Raw genomic sequence first — 15457 nt, 5'->3', positions numbered from 1 at the left:
AATGAGAGAACTACTTGTCCACAAAGCGTGAATGTCGAATAAATATTCAAATAGTTTAATTAAAAGAATTTAGAAACGCATTCTACGCTACAATTGAGAGAAGTTATTCGTACATTGTGTATAAAAAAAATATCGGACAGCAAAAATCGTAGATTAATTTTTTTGTTTATTGCCTTACATGCTCCAGAACATAAATTAATATGGGAGTCAGTAACACAGACATAATACAGTTCTCACGCAAATGTTACAAGTGAAGATGTGTAAACGCGTGCTTATTATAATCTACAGCATTGAATTCAGACGAACTTACAGGCCATTGTTCGTGATGGTTCTTCGAAAATGTTTATCATAACAGAATCAAACGCCTCGTTACAATGTAAGAACGATAAATTTGTAAAACTTAGCTTAACGACTGTTATACGTACGTGATGTCTGAAAAACGATATCCTACATAATATCCTCTTAAATACCTGATGGAGTAAATACTACGTTTATATTATGTTTACATGCAAAACCAGCTAAATCGATTGTATAAAATGAAATATTTCAGTGCAATAGATATCTTGCTAAAGAGAATACAATTATTTAAAAAAAAGAAAAACGTTATACTTTGTCACAAGAATACATGTGCGATATAAAAGTACGATTACACAATATCATGAATTAATGGAAACGTAAAGTAAACCAAGGTAAATGAAATTGTGCACTATATGGCTTAACTTACGCCCTAACGCCATGAATATTTTAAAACCAATCGCAATTTTCGGTCGCGGTATCGTTTCATTGATTCACTTAAGTTTTATATACATTATTATTACTAATATATACATAATTGCTTGCGTATTAATTACAGTGACAATTATCGGCTTAATTGATACGTACGTCAATATGTGAAATTTACTTTAACTTACAGTGTTTGGTGTCACTGCTGCTGACTTTAATCGAATATTTCAATGCACGTCTCATGCAAAAATATCAATGTTCTACGCATATCGAATCAAATTTAAGGTGATTTAAATGCGCAGCGGATTAAGAGTCGTTAAAGAGATCAACACACGGCGTTTTAAAAGCATTTATATATAGATATGACAACTGTATTGTTTCCCAATAATATAAAGATAAAAGATGTTTAAAAGACGTTTCCCATTAAATTCAGTGCTTCTGATGTAAAGATTATACTATCAAACTCACACGGGCACGTAATGCAACTGTTTTTCGAGATTTGCGTAACTTGTTTTTCTTTCTTCTTTTCTATTTGGATCCAATGCTCGCTTAACACATTAATAACGATAATGGACGGAGTGTAGGAATGCACAGAATACAAAAACGGAAGGCTAAGTACCGCCGCCCCTATAAATACACTATAAATGAGATCGCTTTTAAATCGCAATTGTGCCTATTGTAAATAAAAATTTCTATGCCACAAGTCGCACAAACTATATTTAAAAAAAAAGTACTTGCTTTTTCCAAATGGCATAAAATTTTTAAATCACAAAACCGATGTCGGCGACATCGCGAGTGCGCCTCCGGCTTGACCAAGCCGGAGAGGGCAACGTCTAATCCTAAATAGAACGGGCAACCTTTCGCAAAATCGCCATTAACTCGTAATAAAAATTGTTTGCGCGGGACCAGAATGATTTGGAAAATCAAAGCAACGTCCGTGTGCCGTGCGCGCTGCGCTCGCGGTAGCGACCGATTGTCCTTACTACTCAACCTGGAATCTGGTTAGCGATGGTGCCAGATCCGATGGAGACGGATGGCGGGCTCGCCGAGTCCTGCATTAGCGTATGCGTCTCCTCCTCTTGATCGGAAAGCGGCATGGCCGGTGTGTCGTGCGTGCCGGCTTGCTTCATCTTCAGCTGGCTCGGCACCTCGGTGAGTACTGGCCCGTACTGCGAAGTGGAACCCACCAGCAAGTCAGTCGATGGATTCAAACCGCCCAACATCTTTCCTCGTAGCAACGCGTACATAAGATAAAGGAACGAGAGCATACCAGAGAGCGGATGGCTTCCGGTGGTGGTAGTAGTAGTATAATCAGACGCAGATCGTCGTATCGACTGGGAATTTTGCTTACCTGACCGCTGCCACCCGCCATGCCGTTCCTCGGTGACTTGCTGCGACGGAAGAAAGTCAGCCATGCCCAAACGCAGCCGAGCAGCACGCCTACCAGCATCATGCCTGCGCCTAACGCCACCGAGCCTTTCCCCGTGTCCTCCACGTGCTGCTGCACATCCGTAGCCATCGTCTTGTGCACCTCTGGCTTTACCTACAATATCAACATTTATAACAATTCAATTTTTTGTTACATGCGCAATTCCTTGTCGCTCTCTGTCTATTTCAGTCTACAAATTTGCACGTTTACTCGGTAATCGTAATGATCGCGAGGATCATCACGACCTTACCTCAGGCGCGGTCGTCGTGTGCGGCTGCGGCTGCTCACTCGCGGACACGAGGTTGACGAGCATCGTCGTGAGGCCAGCGACGAAGAAGCACAGCGCGACCGACAGCAGCACCCACTCGAGCCACTTCCTGGAGCTGAGCTTGTGCCTGGACATGACACGCCAGAAACCGTGCCTCAACCCGCCGCCGCCCCCGGTGCCATCACCGCCGCTGTCGTACGTGTAGCCGACGGTGGTCGGCTGGTAAACGGCTCCGCTGTCCGGCATATCCTCCCGTGAAACGTACACTGTCCCTCCTATAAGTTCCTACTTCGCGTCGATCGGAGCGTCCGTGTTCACCCGCGAACGGCGAATGCTCGGCTAGTCGGCTCGGCTCGGAGTGCGACCTCAGTTCACGGCGAGAAGTCGGAAATGACGACCGTTACACATCGCGCGCGCGTCGCAGTTGCGGAGTTGCGTGACTCACGGGGACGGACGTCGACTTCCCCCTGACACACGCGCGTTTCTCCCGTGCTTGCTCCTTTTTTCCCGTTCACGCAGCGCAACGGTGGCTGCACCCGCGTGTTACATGTGATACGCGCAATTGCGTGACGAACGACCGCGACAGACCGAGGAATGCGTCATGCATATGCGCACACAGACGCAGCGGATGCGCATGTACATGCGCGGTACGCCCCGCGCGCCTATTCGTTCTCCGTCCGCGTTCGGCCAATTTTTTTTTCTTTTTTTTTTATTCAAGAAATCTTGAAATTTTTCATGTTTTCTTCTTTTATGCACATGTTCCTTTTGATTAAGTTCATCGGTCTTTCTTTTTCTTATTTTTATAACTCATAAAAAAAATAATCAAGCTAGTTTGATCCATAAGTGTCCCACTTTACAAAATATGAAAAAAGGAAAATTTATATGAAAAATAATTGTTGAAATAAAACGAGTTTGTTTGCAAGGATATCCTTATGTTACCTCTCCATCTTAAATATTCAATAAAAAGAAAATAATATAATGAAACATATTAATATAATAAAATTCTCTAAAGAGTATATATTATTTATATACATATACACACACATTTGTACACTATACACATATAATTAAATTATTCTAATACATTGTACTTGTACCATTAACTCTCAGCTTTCAGATAGTTAGAATTATCTTCGATGCTTATTGTACATGGAACGTATTCTTGTCCAGATTCCTAAGGGAAATAAAAACAGTTATAGCAGTAAAAGTAACAATTAATTAATCGATTATTTAAGTAAGTTTATTATAAATTACATTGCATTTTACGTACCGAATTTACAATTATCTGTCTCCCTTCTTCCAAGTTTAACTCGTCTATTTCATCCGTTGTTAAGATTATCACGGAATCTTCGGGTATGCTATTTTCATTTATGTACGTTATAGGTATTTCCGATGAGACCTGTGTATTGTACATTTTATTAATATACATATATACAATATTAAGAGCTTAAATTAACATATTTTTATAATCTATACGTTATTTATACGTTACCTCGCAATAGTTAAAATTGGAACTTTCTTGCGGTTTAACTTCCGTGTTGTGTATCGGCTCCATCAGCCGTTGTTGCTTCTTCACACTCGTCGATCTCTCCACCTTTTTCCCATCCTGCTGAAGTTTCCGCCATATGGTAGTTTTCGGAATGTGATACGTCATCGATGCCGCAGCCTGCGACATTCTACCACCCTTGCAGGCGGCCACAGCCTCCTCCAATCGCGATTTCTTCAATTCCTCATTCTCGGTTTTGCGCTTCTTCCAAAACGACAGTGGCAATTTACCTTCGTCCACCAGTCGCGCCTTGTCCCTGAACAACGTTGTCTTCGGTATCTGCCAAGTCAAATCCAGTTAACAATTGTTTTCTTCGTTGGTACAAATAAAAAATGAGAATGAGAAAGAGAGTGACTGACAAGGTAAAGAAGGAAAAAGCAAAGACAAAGCAACTTTAACAAATTTACCTTAAATTCCAATGCAACTTTTGTCAGATTCTCTCCCCTTTCCAGAGCTTTAACAGCAGCCTCTCTCGTGCCTAGGGCGTACGATCTCTTCATTTCGGGACGCAAGATCTGGTAGCCCTCCTTTTGCATACGTCTCCACAATACAGTTTTGGGAATTCGGAACATCTCTGATGCATGCTGCAAGCTTGAGCCACCTGTTTGTTATTATTAAATGATTTAAAAATGTATTAATTTTAAAAATCTATTAGCTCAAGTTTTACGATTTAAATGAAAATAAATTTAACGCTGACCGATCACGGCAGTTATCGCTGCGTTCATACATTCCACAGGATATCCGTTTCTCGATGCATTTAAGTGTATGCCCAATGCCTTCGCCCGCATGTACAATGTTGAGCGTGGTATATTATACTTAGTGGCAGTCTCTATTAAAGTCTGTCCCAATTTTAAATCGTTAATCGCAGATGCCAGCATATCGTCGTTGTAATCCCTCTTTGCAATATCGCGACGACGTTTCTTCTTCTTATTCAGGACACAACTCTCGGCGCCGGCTTGCTCCTGTAGATCCTTGTCGAGAGCCCCAGAAGTACCTTCTTCACTTTCGTCTATCCCTGCAGCGGTTTCTTCGGCAGACTCTTTTCTGTTTATAGTAGTTTCACTCTCCACGACTTCATCTATCTGCCGGGGACATTGTGCAATAATTACAAACCAACGAAGTTAATATGTTAAAATTGTAATTAAGAAAAATAGAATCTAATTAAATTCTGACTAAACTAGTAATTTAGTAACAATAAATCAAACCATACAGTCCAGCACTAACATCAATAAGACCGCTTATCTTCAGCAATCGTGCAGCCTCGAGTAAGCTGCTGATATCTTCCACAGGCACCCGGACCTCACCATGGTACATGAATTGGATAATTGATTGGATATCCCGAGGAGATATATCGCTCAAAATAATCGTCGAATAATCTTCTGTCACTTGACTGAGGAGTTCCTAAAAATTGCGTGACATTACACCAACTACCCCAAGGTGGTTGGCCTCTACGTCAACATGTGTTACATTATGTATATATAATATATATATATAATAATAATAATATACAATCGTATTTTTCAACGATCAATCATAACATATATACATCGCGCGATATATCAAATCGAATTCAAATCCGAATTGTTTACATGGAACAGAGTGCTGCACGCGCACAGCACGATGCGATGCGCCTGGATTCGCTGGCCAGCCGCGCACAGCGTGACATCGACCATGCAATTGTCCGCGAGGAGATCTCGCACGACGTCGGACAGGTGGCTTTGATAATTGTTCCATTTAATGTGCGTGATCCCCTGCTGGCTGGCGACGTCGGTCATATCGTTTCAATTTCGTTTCCTTTCCGTTTCCAATTTTCCTCGACGGCGGCGGCAACAACGCGAGTGGAATTCGGAACGGGACTGCGGCACGAAGTAACGCACGCAACAAGATTTGCAACCGTCAGCTAAAATCGTCACGCTTAGAGAACCTCAAGTAAGAGTATGGACATCGTGGATCGAAAATGGCGTTCGTTTGTCACTAGTATGGTCACTATCTATGAGGAGTATACAATATAACCTTCCTTACTTTAAGGATTAAAAAAATTAGTGTAAGGGTGAATTCAGGCTGAAGTCACATGGCACGTATTTTCTGCGTAAGGCTGAAGTCACATGGCATGTATTTTCTGCGTAACGCGTAACCGCGTAACCAATCACATTGTTTTATTTGGATATCAGCTTCTGCAGGCAGATTTGATTGGTTACGCGCATAGACATAGTAAGAATAGACCGAGCGTGAAGCGCAAAACGTGAAGCACAGCTAGAAAAGGACGGAAAGTAGGTGGAGGATCTCTTTCTCTCTCTGTTCGCGTCTTCCCCACTCTCCGCTCTTACCCCCACTCTTCTTTCCTTAGAGAGAGAGAGCAATCATTCGCCTGCTTTCTCTCTTTTTCTACCTGTGATTCACTGCCAAGTTGAGAACACGCTCGGTCTATTTTTACTATGCCTATGGTTACGCGGTTATGCCTCCGGCACACCAGCGCGACGCGACACGCGATGCGCGATATGCGACGTGCGATATCCAATGAGCGTACAGCTTTTCCATAAACACTGTACGCTCATTGGATATCGCACGTCGCATATCGCGCATCGCGTGTCGCGTCGCGCTGGTGTGCCGGAGGCATTACGCAGAAAATACGTGCCATGTGACTTCAGCCTAACGCGGAGCAGTAGTGTAGCGTTACACTACAAAGATGTATTTTAGATAGAGTCCCTTAATTGATAAACCTCAATTCCGCCATTTTCGATCCCACTAGAAACTAGACCAATCAGGTGCGAATCCACGTTGTCCATACTCTTAGGCTGCGTTCGGAAACATCACCCGAGTGCCCCAGTGTATCATTTTATCCTTGTTGTTCAGCGAATGAACAACAAGGATAAAATGATACACTGGGACATTACTTGAGGTACGCAGCTTACTTGAGGTTCTCTAGTCACGCTCAATCGACTCAATACACGCGGGTAAAGTCACTAGATATATCTAGTGCCCCTCCTCTGCATGGAAGCATGCATTATTCCCTAGCATTGCGACGTTCTGTAATGGCGGCGAGCCACTCGCCTTCCTTCTCGTCTCTCTCGTCTCGTGACGAGTGACGACTGATGACAGTGGTGACAATCGAGTGACGGTGTGCGGTAAATATCTTCGATTTTCTTTCGGTTATAAGATGTAAAACCACGCTTTTCACGAGTTCCACAGAACTGCGAGCAACGTAAAAGAATACATATCATTCTCAGGGTTATTGACGTTGTCGTTATGTCAATTTTACGCGTACAAGCACGCAATGAAACAAACTCCGGAATAACGATCTTACAGTTTACATCTCATTGATCATGACAAGTATCAATAAACGCTGTTAAATAAAGGACTCGCTAGATACTATGATTTAGATAATGGCACCGTCGAAAGACAAATGGATCAGGCGCTTTATAATCACCGAGACGAAACGGCACAAGAAGGGTTTCACAATTTACAAAGTCACTTCTATGGTACGCTGCATACTTGGCAAAATCGTTGCGGTTTTTCTCTAGATTTTACTATCGTTAAGTTTCGAACATATTTTGCAGATATTCCTGAAAGCCTCTCACGAGGAGGTATCGAAGGTGTCTGTATGGAAGCGCTACAACGACTTCAAGAAACTCCACTCAGAACTCGGTGTTTTACACAAGCGTTTAGGGATAAAGGAGAGTTTCCCGACTCTCCCCAAGTCAAAGTACTTCGGCAGATTCGAGGCCGAGGTCGTCGAGGAGAGGAAGAAATATGCCCTCAAGTTCTTGGAGTTCGTCGGGAGATACTCGTACTTATATTCGAGCGATATTTTTATAACGTTTTTTGAATCTAGTCACGTGGAGTGCAGCAGCAATCGTACGCACTCCTCGAGTCCAACGCGTTCCGATACGTCGGAGGAGGATCGTATCGCTGCCAAGAATGATCCCTTAATTGTGAACGATAATACGGCGCGCGATACTTTTCAAACCGCTCTCTGTCTGCCTAAAACGCCTTCTGATGTCTCGACGAATCTGTGTTCCACAGTACCGAATACCGACACGAACGAGAACGAATTTACGGAATCTCGAACGAACGAATCTCACGGCACGATCAATTTGCAGAGTGTAACCGCGACGAAGGATGAACAAAGCAACAAAACGACCAAATTGTATGTACAAAATACCGTTGCCGAGGACTGCAATGTACAAAACGTGAAGAACACAAATTTGAACAGGAACAATGCAACGGCGTTGAACAACGAGTTGGGATTCGATAGTTTGAATAACAATATCAGTAAGAGTCTTTCGAACCACAACACGGAGCACTCTACGTACTCCGCGATATCACAGGAAGCGGTAGAGCTTTCACAAACGCAGCCAGACCCTACGCAGTACCTCTTGATAGCTGCCGGCCATATGAGCGCAGCGTTCAAGCACGAATCCATAGCGGAGTACGAGGAGGCTTTCATGCAATACAAACTGGGGATATCGTGTCTCATTAACGGCGTGCAGTACGACCCGAACGGCGCCAGGGTCGTGAGCATAAAGGATAAAATATCGAAGTACTTGACGCAGGCGGAGCAATTGTACAACAGATACCTGAACTGCAACGTCTCGGTAGTGAACAAGCCGGTGTCGGAGCTGCAATACTACAAAGTACTTAAAGCGATGAAGTCGGTGATGCTCGTGATGGACGTACGCGCGAATTGCGACAGGATAATAAAGGTAAATGATAATTTAATATAGCAGGTAACGGTTAAAAAAAATAGTTTGCGGTTGTAACAGTAAATCGGTAATTTCAGCCGGTAGAGAAATCTTCCAGTCACGAGAATAATATAAGTGACTACGTGTTACGGGGACAAGTGCCATACATGGTACACTTATACGCGTGCGTCGAGACTGAAACAACCGTGTTCTTGATCCTGCAGTATGCGAGGTAACAATAAAAGTATAATAAAAAGAATTTCGCTTGCGATGTCCCGTCCGCGATCGGGTTTGTTACAGTAACCGCTCTTGTTACAGCTGCGGGAAACTGTGGGACTTCGTAAGACTGCATTACGGAACATCCGACAGTCTGCCGTACACCACCAACGTGATTTCCAATCGTGCATACACGAAAGAACTCAATAACGACGAGGTCAATGAAGATGCCATCAAGCTGAGAAAGATCAATAACATTATACAAAATAATAAACTGCAGGGCAAAATTCACTCGACGTCTGTGCAAAGTGAGATCTACAGTACAGAGGTGCCTACTATACAACTGTTAGAAAAGTCACAGAAATTATTGCAGTCTGTCAGCGCCACGTTGAAGAGGAGCAACTCCATCGCGAGTCGACTGAACGAATCTGCTGACTCGAGACAATCGGGCAACGCAGCGTCATTATCGAATGCGCGAGCCGTTACGCAGATATCTCAGGAGCCGCATCTCACATTATCCAGTAGCGTGGACGATATCACGGTCAACGGGAATTTCTCGACGAAAAGTTTTGTAAGAAAAATCATTTTAAAAGATGCTAGTCCCCTGTTCTCCGCGAACAACAGCGAGAACCGCGACAGAACGGGGAACCATTGCGCGCCTGCATTAAAAGAAAATTGCGCGGCTCATGATTCGCTTGGGAAAAATCAGACGAGCGATTTACGAGCGATCGATAACTCCGCTTCGAGGATTACGTCAATGCACAATGTCTCGAATGATACGATTCGCATCTCTGAGAAACATGACACTAAAAATATATCGGATCGTTTTTCAAACATCAACTGTATCGATGAAGCGCAATATCCATGTAAGGAGAATGACGTAGAGGAGGAGCAAGAACTCTGGCAAATTCCCGAAGGCATAATTCGCACGTGGGTGGCCGAGATTCTGCTAGCGTTGGAGGCACTTCATCGACAGGACGTACTAGTCCTCGATCTCAACCCGGATAATATTCTTCTCGACGAGGCGGGACACGTGCGGCTCACTTATATCGTGCCGCAACGTGATGTCGAGCTGTCGAAACTAACGCATCCGTACTCGTCGCCCGAATCGGTCAGGTTTTCTCCGACTGTTGCTGTTACAACCGCCACAGACATTTGGAGTGTCGGAGTTATCCTGTACGAGCTACTTACTGGCGCTGTACGTAAAACTGAATATTTAAATGTGAGAACGACGATTTGCGTCTTGATAATAATATTGCTTATCTTTCGCAGACTTTCGTCGCGAAACATCCAGGATTGTTTCATTCACATTCCGCACTTAACATTCCTAGCAACCTATCGGCAAGCGGAAAATCTTTACTATGTGGTGTAAGTTTATGTCAAGAATTATAATCATATAAATATAATAATCTATAATATTATATAAAGTGAATTAAAAATAATAATATTATCTGATAATGTATATCGCTTTGTTTTACAGATGCTAAAATATTATCCGGACGAGCGACTAACGGTAGACGAAATAAAGCGTCACTCGTTCTTCGCCGAGATCGATTGGTCCAATATAGTCGATATTTCTCCAATGTAATGCTCGCACAGTTATTACACACGGTTAATAAATTTTATATAATTGTTAATAGAATTAGTAATACAAGTATTTATTGTGTATTGTTGCATAACGGGAATACGAAATAATCTGTACAAATGAAGAATCTGTATCTCAATGTTATAAAGAAAATAAGTAGTCTCAAGAGGTAATACAAAAATATTTCATTACCGTAAAGCTAGAGGTACGCGCGGCGGGATTCACTTCGCTGCTCACTTGGATTTTACTTTCTCCGTTCTATTTATCGTCGACATACCGTCGACGAACTTAGTCATGAACAGAACATTAGCGTTGTTGAACATACCGTCCTTCAGGGACACGACGATGAACTGCGAATGCTTGAAGTGTTTCTTCAACATCGTACCTATATTTTCTGTATGCGAGAGATCTAGGGCAGCGTCCACCTCGTCGAGGATGTAAAGCGGCGCAGGCTTGTAAAGGAGCATAGCTAGGACCAACGACAACGCAACCAGGGACCTCTGACCGCCGGACAATTCTCCCAGTGACTCCTTCCACACACCCGAAAATCCGACCTTCACTTCCAAGCCCTGCGTTATCGTTTCGTTCTCCGGTGGCTGCAATTTCGCCTGAGCTCCGGGTAGTAGGGTGCTGAATATCGAGCCGAAGTCCTTGTTCACCTAGAGAAGCCGAATTAATTAAAATATATATCAGATATTTATTAATGAATTAATTAACGTATATCAGATATTGTCAATTAACACATACATCAAATCTAAATTTTCGACAAATTTCTCGACAATAAATTTAAATATTACACAACGCTCGTTTCGTTCGCTTTACCTGCTCCCAAGCCTTGATCAAAGTTTGCTTCTTCTTCTCATCCAAGTGCTTGATCGTTTCGAGGATCTTGTTCTTATCGGTTTCGACAATTCTCTTCTTTTTTACTGTGTCATTATAATGCTCTTCTTCTTTGTCGAGAAGATTTATCGATCGGGTGTTTATATTGCGACACAGCTTCTCCCGCAGTCCTTCCAGATGCTGCACCTTCTGTTCCATCTCGTCTGGTCTGTTAACTTGGAAGTCGTAGATTCCGCCTAGATACAGATAACAAAAATGTACATGACGCGTTTCTTTCGATCACCTAATCACACGTGACGTTTTTTTTTAACTAAATACCTTTCTTCCCGAAGTAAGCTTTCTCTTGCTCGATCCAGTCGTACCTTCTTACGAGCTCCGAAACTTTATGCCTGCAATCTGCCGCGCATTTTTTTATATCATTGATCTCGTGATTCAATTTTTTGATGTCCAATTCCAGATCCCTGTTCTGCTTGATAATATCCTCCTTCCTTGCTATCAGCCTCTGCATATCCTTGTTCTGCCGGCTAATGATATCCTTTTGCTCCTTAATGCTGCTCTGAAGCTCCTTCACTCTGGTTTTCGTTTCTTCCAATTCCTCTTGCAGGGCTTGTCCTTTCTGTTCGAACGCACTGTACTCTCCCTCCGTCTGGAGTAACTGCTCATTACCGCTCTCGATGGTCTTCTTTAACTCCTTTATCTCCAATTCCAGCGTTTCCGATTCTTGTTCCCTCTTCTGCCACTCTTTGCGACTTTGTTCCGCCTTTTTCTTTAATATATTCAGTTGATTCTCCGCTTCCTTCAATTGTTTCTCGCGAATGTTCACTGCGTCTTTTAACTGAGCCTCTATGTCCTTTGCACGTTTCGTGCTATCTTTTTCTAAATTCCTTGCCGTGGCCATCCGTTGCGTGAGCTCTTCGATGGCAGCGTTCAAAGAATCCACCTAAAAACATATGTCAAGAATAAAATATATATTAAATTAAATAAATAATATTAAATTCAGATTACGCGTGCAGATTCTCTTACCTCTTCCTTGATTTTATGATGACTCGTTTGCTGCAGTCTCTGCCGCACCATGCTGATCTCGTAAGTCAACAAGTCGTGCCTTTGTTTCAACGATGCGTATTTCTCTGCGGTTTTTGCAACATTTTGCAAAGAGGTCTCTATGTCTCGCAAGAGACGTTCCTTGTTGTTCACCTCGTTTTGGATATCTTTCAGCTCTTCCAGTTTCAGTATAACCGATCCAGTTTTCGACGGAGCGCCACCGGATAACGTGCCAGCGGGATCGAAGAGATCGCCTTCCAGGGTAACGCATTTCTTCATTATTCTCTCGTGAAATGCTATTTTCTTGGCAGTTTCCATGTCCTTGCACACAAATATCTGGCCGAACACCCACGCCATCGCCGATTTAACGTCACTGGGAAAATCTATGAGGGACAGGGCAGGTTGAACGTTCTCTTGCCCCACCAGCCTTTTCGCCAGGTCGATCGTCTGCTGATCCATAAGTCTACCAGCCACGCGATTGAGCGGGATAATCGTGACTCGTTGCTGCAGCTGTCCGTGCTGGAGGATCTTTTTGCTCGTGGTCTCCGTGTCGACTATCACGTTGTAAAGCTGAAACACAAGTACGCTCGTGATACAAACGTGAAAAAAACTGTCGTAGAAAACTTGGCGCCGAGAGACACTACCTTTCCGCCCGCGGCAACCTCCAGGGCATACGCGGCCTTCTTATCTTTCACGCTGATTAACTTGCACACAATGCCTTTTACGGATCTGGCGTCGAAATTGGGCTCGGGATCGCGATATTCGAACCTCGTTTGGGGATACCTCGACTCGAACTGATCCAGTTTCTCCCGCAACGGCCTGATCTCCGCGATCAACGCGTTCCTCTGATTCTTCAGGTCCTCCGCGTAACCATCCTTGTAGTTCAACTTTTGCAATTCGTTCTCCAGGTTTTTCAAATCCTTCTCCTTTCTCTCCAGGTCGGCGCTGTACTTCTTGTACTCATTCTCGGTGTTACGTGTGTCCTTCTGCCTCTTGCTCAACTGCTGCCTGTTGTGATTCAGCATCATCTCGCACTGCTTGAGCTCCGTTTGCGCCTGGGTTATATTCTGCTTCGCGTTTATCAGCTGCTGCTCCAACGTCGCGTTCTCGCCGTCCTCGCTCTCCAGCAAGCCAGCGCTGACCTTCTGGTACTTCTGTTGCGCCTCCAGTACCGCCTCCGAGTCTTTCTGATCCATCTCTCTCAATTTCTGAAAGAGTCCCCCGACTTTCTCCACTTCCTTTTCTTTCGATGCAAGTACATTTCTGTCGTCCGTTATGTTGATTTTTATTTGCTCCAGCGTCTTCTTCGTTCTCTTCATATTCTCCTTGTTACTGTTTGCCTCGGCTGATAACTTGCACTGCTTCTTCTCATGCTCTTGCAATCCCTGCTCCAGGGACTCCAACACGCCGCCTTTTTCCTGTCGAAAATCGCTCGATGTTATTGTTTATTTATTATTATTATTAAAGCAATTTCAGGAAAAAATCATACCGCTTCCTTCTTCTTTTGTAGTTCGGCATACTTCTCTTCTATGTCCTTAATCTCTTCCTCACCGGCGGCTATACCCTCCGACTTGGAATCTATCTTGTTCTGCACAGTTTTAACGTCCTCCTCGGTTTTCTGACTAACGTTCAGAGCAGCGAGGTACTTCCACGCGAGATATATTCTTTTGCTGTGCTCAAGCTCTCGCTCGATCCGCTGAAACTCCACGTACTGTGTTCTCTCCTCCTTCAATTTGTTCAGCTTCGGACCAATCTCCTCGTTCAAAATCTGAAACACACAGCAATTGAATATCAGGACATGTATATCCAAAGTATTAATAAAATTGTCAGTAATCGAATAACGTACGTCATTTATCTCCTTTAACTTGGTATCCTTCTTCTCTATGGTGACCAGCGCGGACTGTTTCTTCTTTTCGTACATTTTTGTACCAGCCGCTTCTTCGAGCATAGACAGAATTTCTGCCGGTCTCATGTTCAACACTTTTGTTATCCTACCTTGCATAATTAGGAAATGCGGATTATTTACATTCAACTGGACCGAACAGAACAGGTCCTGTACACGCTTATTTGGTACGTTTATCCCATTGATCATATATTTATTTTTGCCGCCAATTATTACTTGTCTTGTGATCACTATCTCTTCATAATGTTCATAACCCATAGGCGACGACTCTCTGTCACGGTTGTCAAATATTATCGTAACACTGGCCTTTTTTATCCCGGCCTGACCTGATTTGTACACCAAATCTTGCAAAGAAGTAGCACGTACCTATATCGAAATAAATCAGCTTTATTCCAGTAGATTAACAAGAGTTAATCATCGTTAATTAATAAACTCCAACTTAAAATACTGACAAAAATACTGACATTTAAGGTTAACAAATTTTAAAAACGATTATTTTACGTAATATAATTTTTGACAATTTCGCAATATTAAAAATCAGTGCCAAAAATCTTTGTTATTGCGCATTATGACACCCTTGTTGCAATTTGGCGCGATTGTGTTGTGACAATTACGATACGAGAATACGACTGTGTATAGAAATGCAGCGTGAACAGCATGAATAAACGCTTGATGGAAGAAACAAATTGTAACGCACGAAACTTACTTGGCCAAGGTTTGTGATACCCAAAACAAAACATATCGCGTCCAGGATGTTGGACTTGCCGCTGCCGTTGAACCCCGTGATAGCGTTGAACTCCTTGTCAAACCCGGTTATCTCGATTCGCTTGCCGTAGGATTTGAATCCCTCCAACACCATCGATTTGATAAACATTTTATCAGAGTAAACGGCGAACTGTCACGACGTCACAATGAGCTGGTACGACGCGCTCCGACACAGCTACCGCATTCCCTGCCAAGTTTGAACACACATTCAAATGTTCAAACCGATAATCCAACCGAATATGCACGTGCAGTACGACAATCACGCGAGTACTCGCACAAAAATCCACTAGTTTTACGTGGGAACAATTGCTTAGCGTCTAGAATTATTACTAGCCGACGCTAGGAAATTTTACCGTGATCGATAATTGGACCGTCGGTAAGTTATCACAAAAATCTACGAATAATTTGAAAAACGAGATTCGAATAATATTCTTTCGATATTATGTAAATAAAAAAAAA

General features: G+C 43.1%; 4 protein-coding genes across 5 annotated transcripts; 1 reads left to right on the top strand and 3 right to left on the bottom strand.

Annotated features, from left to right (window-relative positions):
- Positions 1–146: 146 nt before the first annotated feature.
- Positions 147–2977, bottom strand: LOC105275353. Of its 2 annotated transcripts, none has more exons than XM_011332134.3 (3): positions 2403–2977; positions 2075–2266; positions 147–1892 (listed from the first exon to the last, which is right to left on the bottom strand). In XM_011332134.3, exons 1-3 carry the CDS (start codon positions 2664–2666, stop codon positions 1710–1712), a joined length of 639 nt encoding a protein of 212 aa, XP_011330436.1. In that variant the 5' UTR covers positions 2667–2977; the 3' UTR covers positions 147–1709. The 2 variants fall into 2 exon arrangements, with proteins under 2 accessions (XP_011330436.1, XP_011330435.1); XM_011332133.3 differs by having other exon boundaries at positions 147–1946; positions 2403–2666.
- Positions 2978–3347: 370 nt separating this feature from the next.
- On the bottom strand, positions 3348–5832 carry LOC105275352. The gene is made up of 7 exons (XM_026973795.1): positions 5556–5832; positions 5191–5367; positions 4664–5048; positions 4374–4567; positions 3913–4245; positions 3691–3819; positions 3348–3594 (listed from the first exon to the last, which is right to left on the bottom strand). The coding sequence occupies exons 1-7, from the start codon at positions 5739–5741 to the stop codon at positions 3520–3522; spliced, it is 1479 nt and encodes a 492-aa protein (XP_026829596.1). The 5' UTR covers positions 5742–5832; the 3' UTR covers positions 3348–3519.
- Positions 5833–7026: 1194 nt separating this feature from the next.
- On the top strand, positions 7027–10613 carry LOC105275350 (ribosomal protein S6 kinase delta-1). The gene is made up of 6 exons (XM_026973871.1): positions 7027–7445; positions 7524–8669; positions 8747–8880; positions 8967–10062; positions 10137–10232; positions 10345–10613. The coding sequence occupies exons 1-6, from the start codon at positions 7350–7352 to the stop codon at positions 10450–10452; spliced, it is 2676 nt and encodes an 891-aa protein (XP_026829672.1). The 5' UTR covers positions 7027–7349; the 3' UTR covers positions 10453–10613.
- On the bottom strand, positions 10507–15265 carry LOC105275351 (structural maintenance of chromosomes protein 2). Its single transcript, XM_011332130.3, has 8 exons — positions 14940–15265; positions 14177–14599; positions 13820–14098; positions 12975–13748; positions 12313–12900; positions 11608–12229; positions 11272–11525; positions 10507–11108 (listed from the first exon to the last, which is right to left on the bottom strand). The coding sequence occupies exons 1-8, from the start codon at positions 15105–15107 to the stop codon at positions 10683–10685; spliced, it is 3534 nt and encodes a 1177-aa protein (XP_011330432.1). The 5' UTR covers positions 15108–15265; the 3' UTR covers positions 10507–10682.
- Positions 15266–15457: the final 192 nt, after the last annotated feature.

Source organism: Ooceraea biroi, chromosome 11 (assembly GCF_003672135.1).
Source record: "Ooceraea biroi isolate clonal line C1 chromosome 11, Obir_v5.4, whole genome shotgun sequence".
Taxonomy (NCBI): domain Eukaryota; kingdom Metazoa; phylum Arthropoda; class Insecta; order Hymenoptera; family Formicidae; genus Ooceraea; species Ooceraea biroi.
This window is presented reverse-complemented; position numbering and strand designations above follow the sequence as displayed.

Coding starts and splice junctions, on each gene's coding strand:
- LOC105275351 (XM_011332130.3), bottom strand. CDS start 15,107: ATGTTTATCAAATCGATGGTGTTGGAGGGATTCAAATCCTACGGCAAG. Junction 12,901..12,974: donor AGGTTGCCGCGGGCGGAAAG/GTAGTGTCTCTC, acceptor CTTGTGTTTCAG/CTTTACAACGTGATAGTCGA. Junction 12,230..12,312: donor ATCATAAAATCAAGGAAGAG/GTAAGAGAATCT, acceptor ATATGTTTTTAG/GTGGATTCTTTGAACGCTGC.
- LOC105275352 (XM_026973795.1), bottom strand. CDS start 5,741: ATGACCGACGTCGCCAGCCAGCAGGGGATCACGCACATTAAATGGAAC. Junction 3,820..3,912: donor CCAATTTTAACTATTGCGAG/GTAACGTATAAA, acceptor TACAATACACAG/GTCTCATCGGAAATACCTAT. Junction 3,595..3,690: donor GACAGATAATTGTAAATTCG/GTACGTAAAATG, acceptor TATTTCCCTTAG/GAATCTGGACAAGAATACGT.
- LOC105275353 (XM_011332133.3), bottom strand. CDS start 2,666: ATGCCGGACAGCGGAGCCGTTTACCAGCCGACCACCGTCGGCTACACG. Junction 2,267..2,402: donor ACACGACGACCGCGCCTGAG/GTAAGGTCGTGA, acceptor TTGATATTGTAG/GTAAAGCCAGAGGTGCACAA. Junction 1,947..2,074: donor TGGCGGGTGGCAGCGGTCAG/GTAAGCAAAATT, acceptor CTACGAGGAAAG/ATGTTGGGCGGTTTGAATCC.
- LOC105275350 (XM_026973871.1), top strand. CDS start 7,350: ATGGCACCGTCGAAAGACAAATGGATCAGGCGCTTTATAATCACCGAG. Junction 8,670..8,746: donor ATTGCGACAGGATAATAAAG/GTAAATGATAAT, acceptor CGGTAATTTCAG/CCGGTAGAGAAATCTTCCAG. Junction 10,063..10,136: donor ACGAGCTACTTACTGGCGCT/GTACGTAAAACT, acceptor TATCTTTCGCAG/ACTTTCGTCGCGAAACATCC.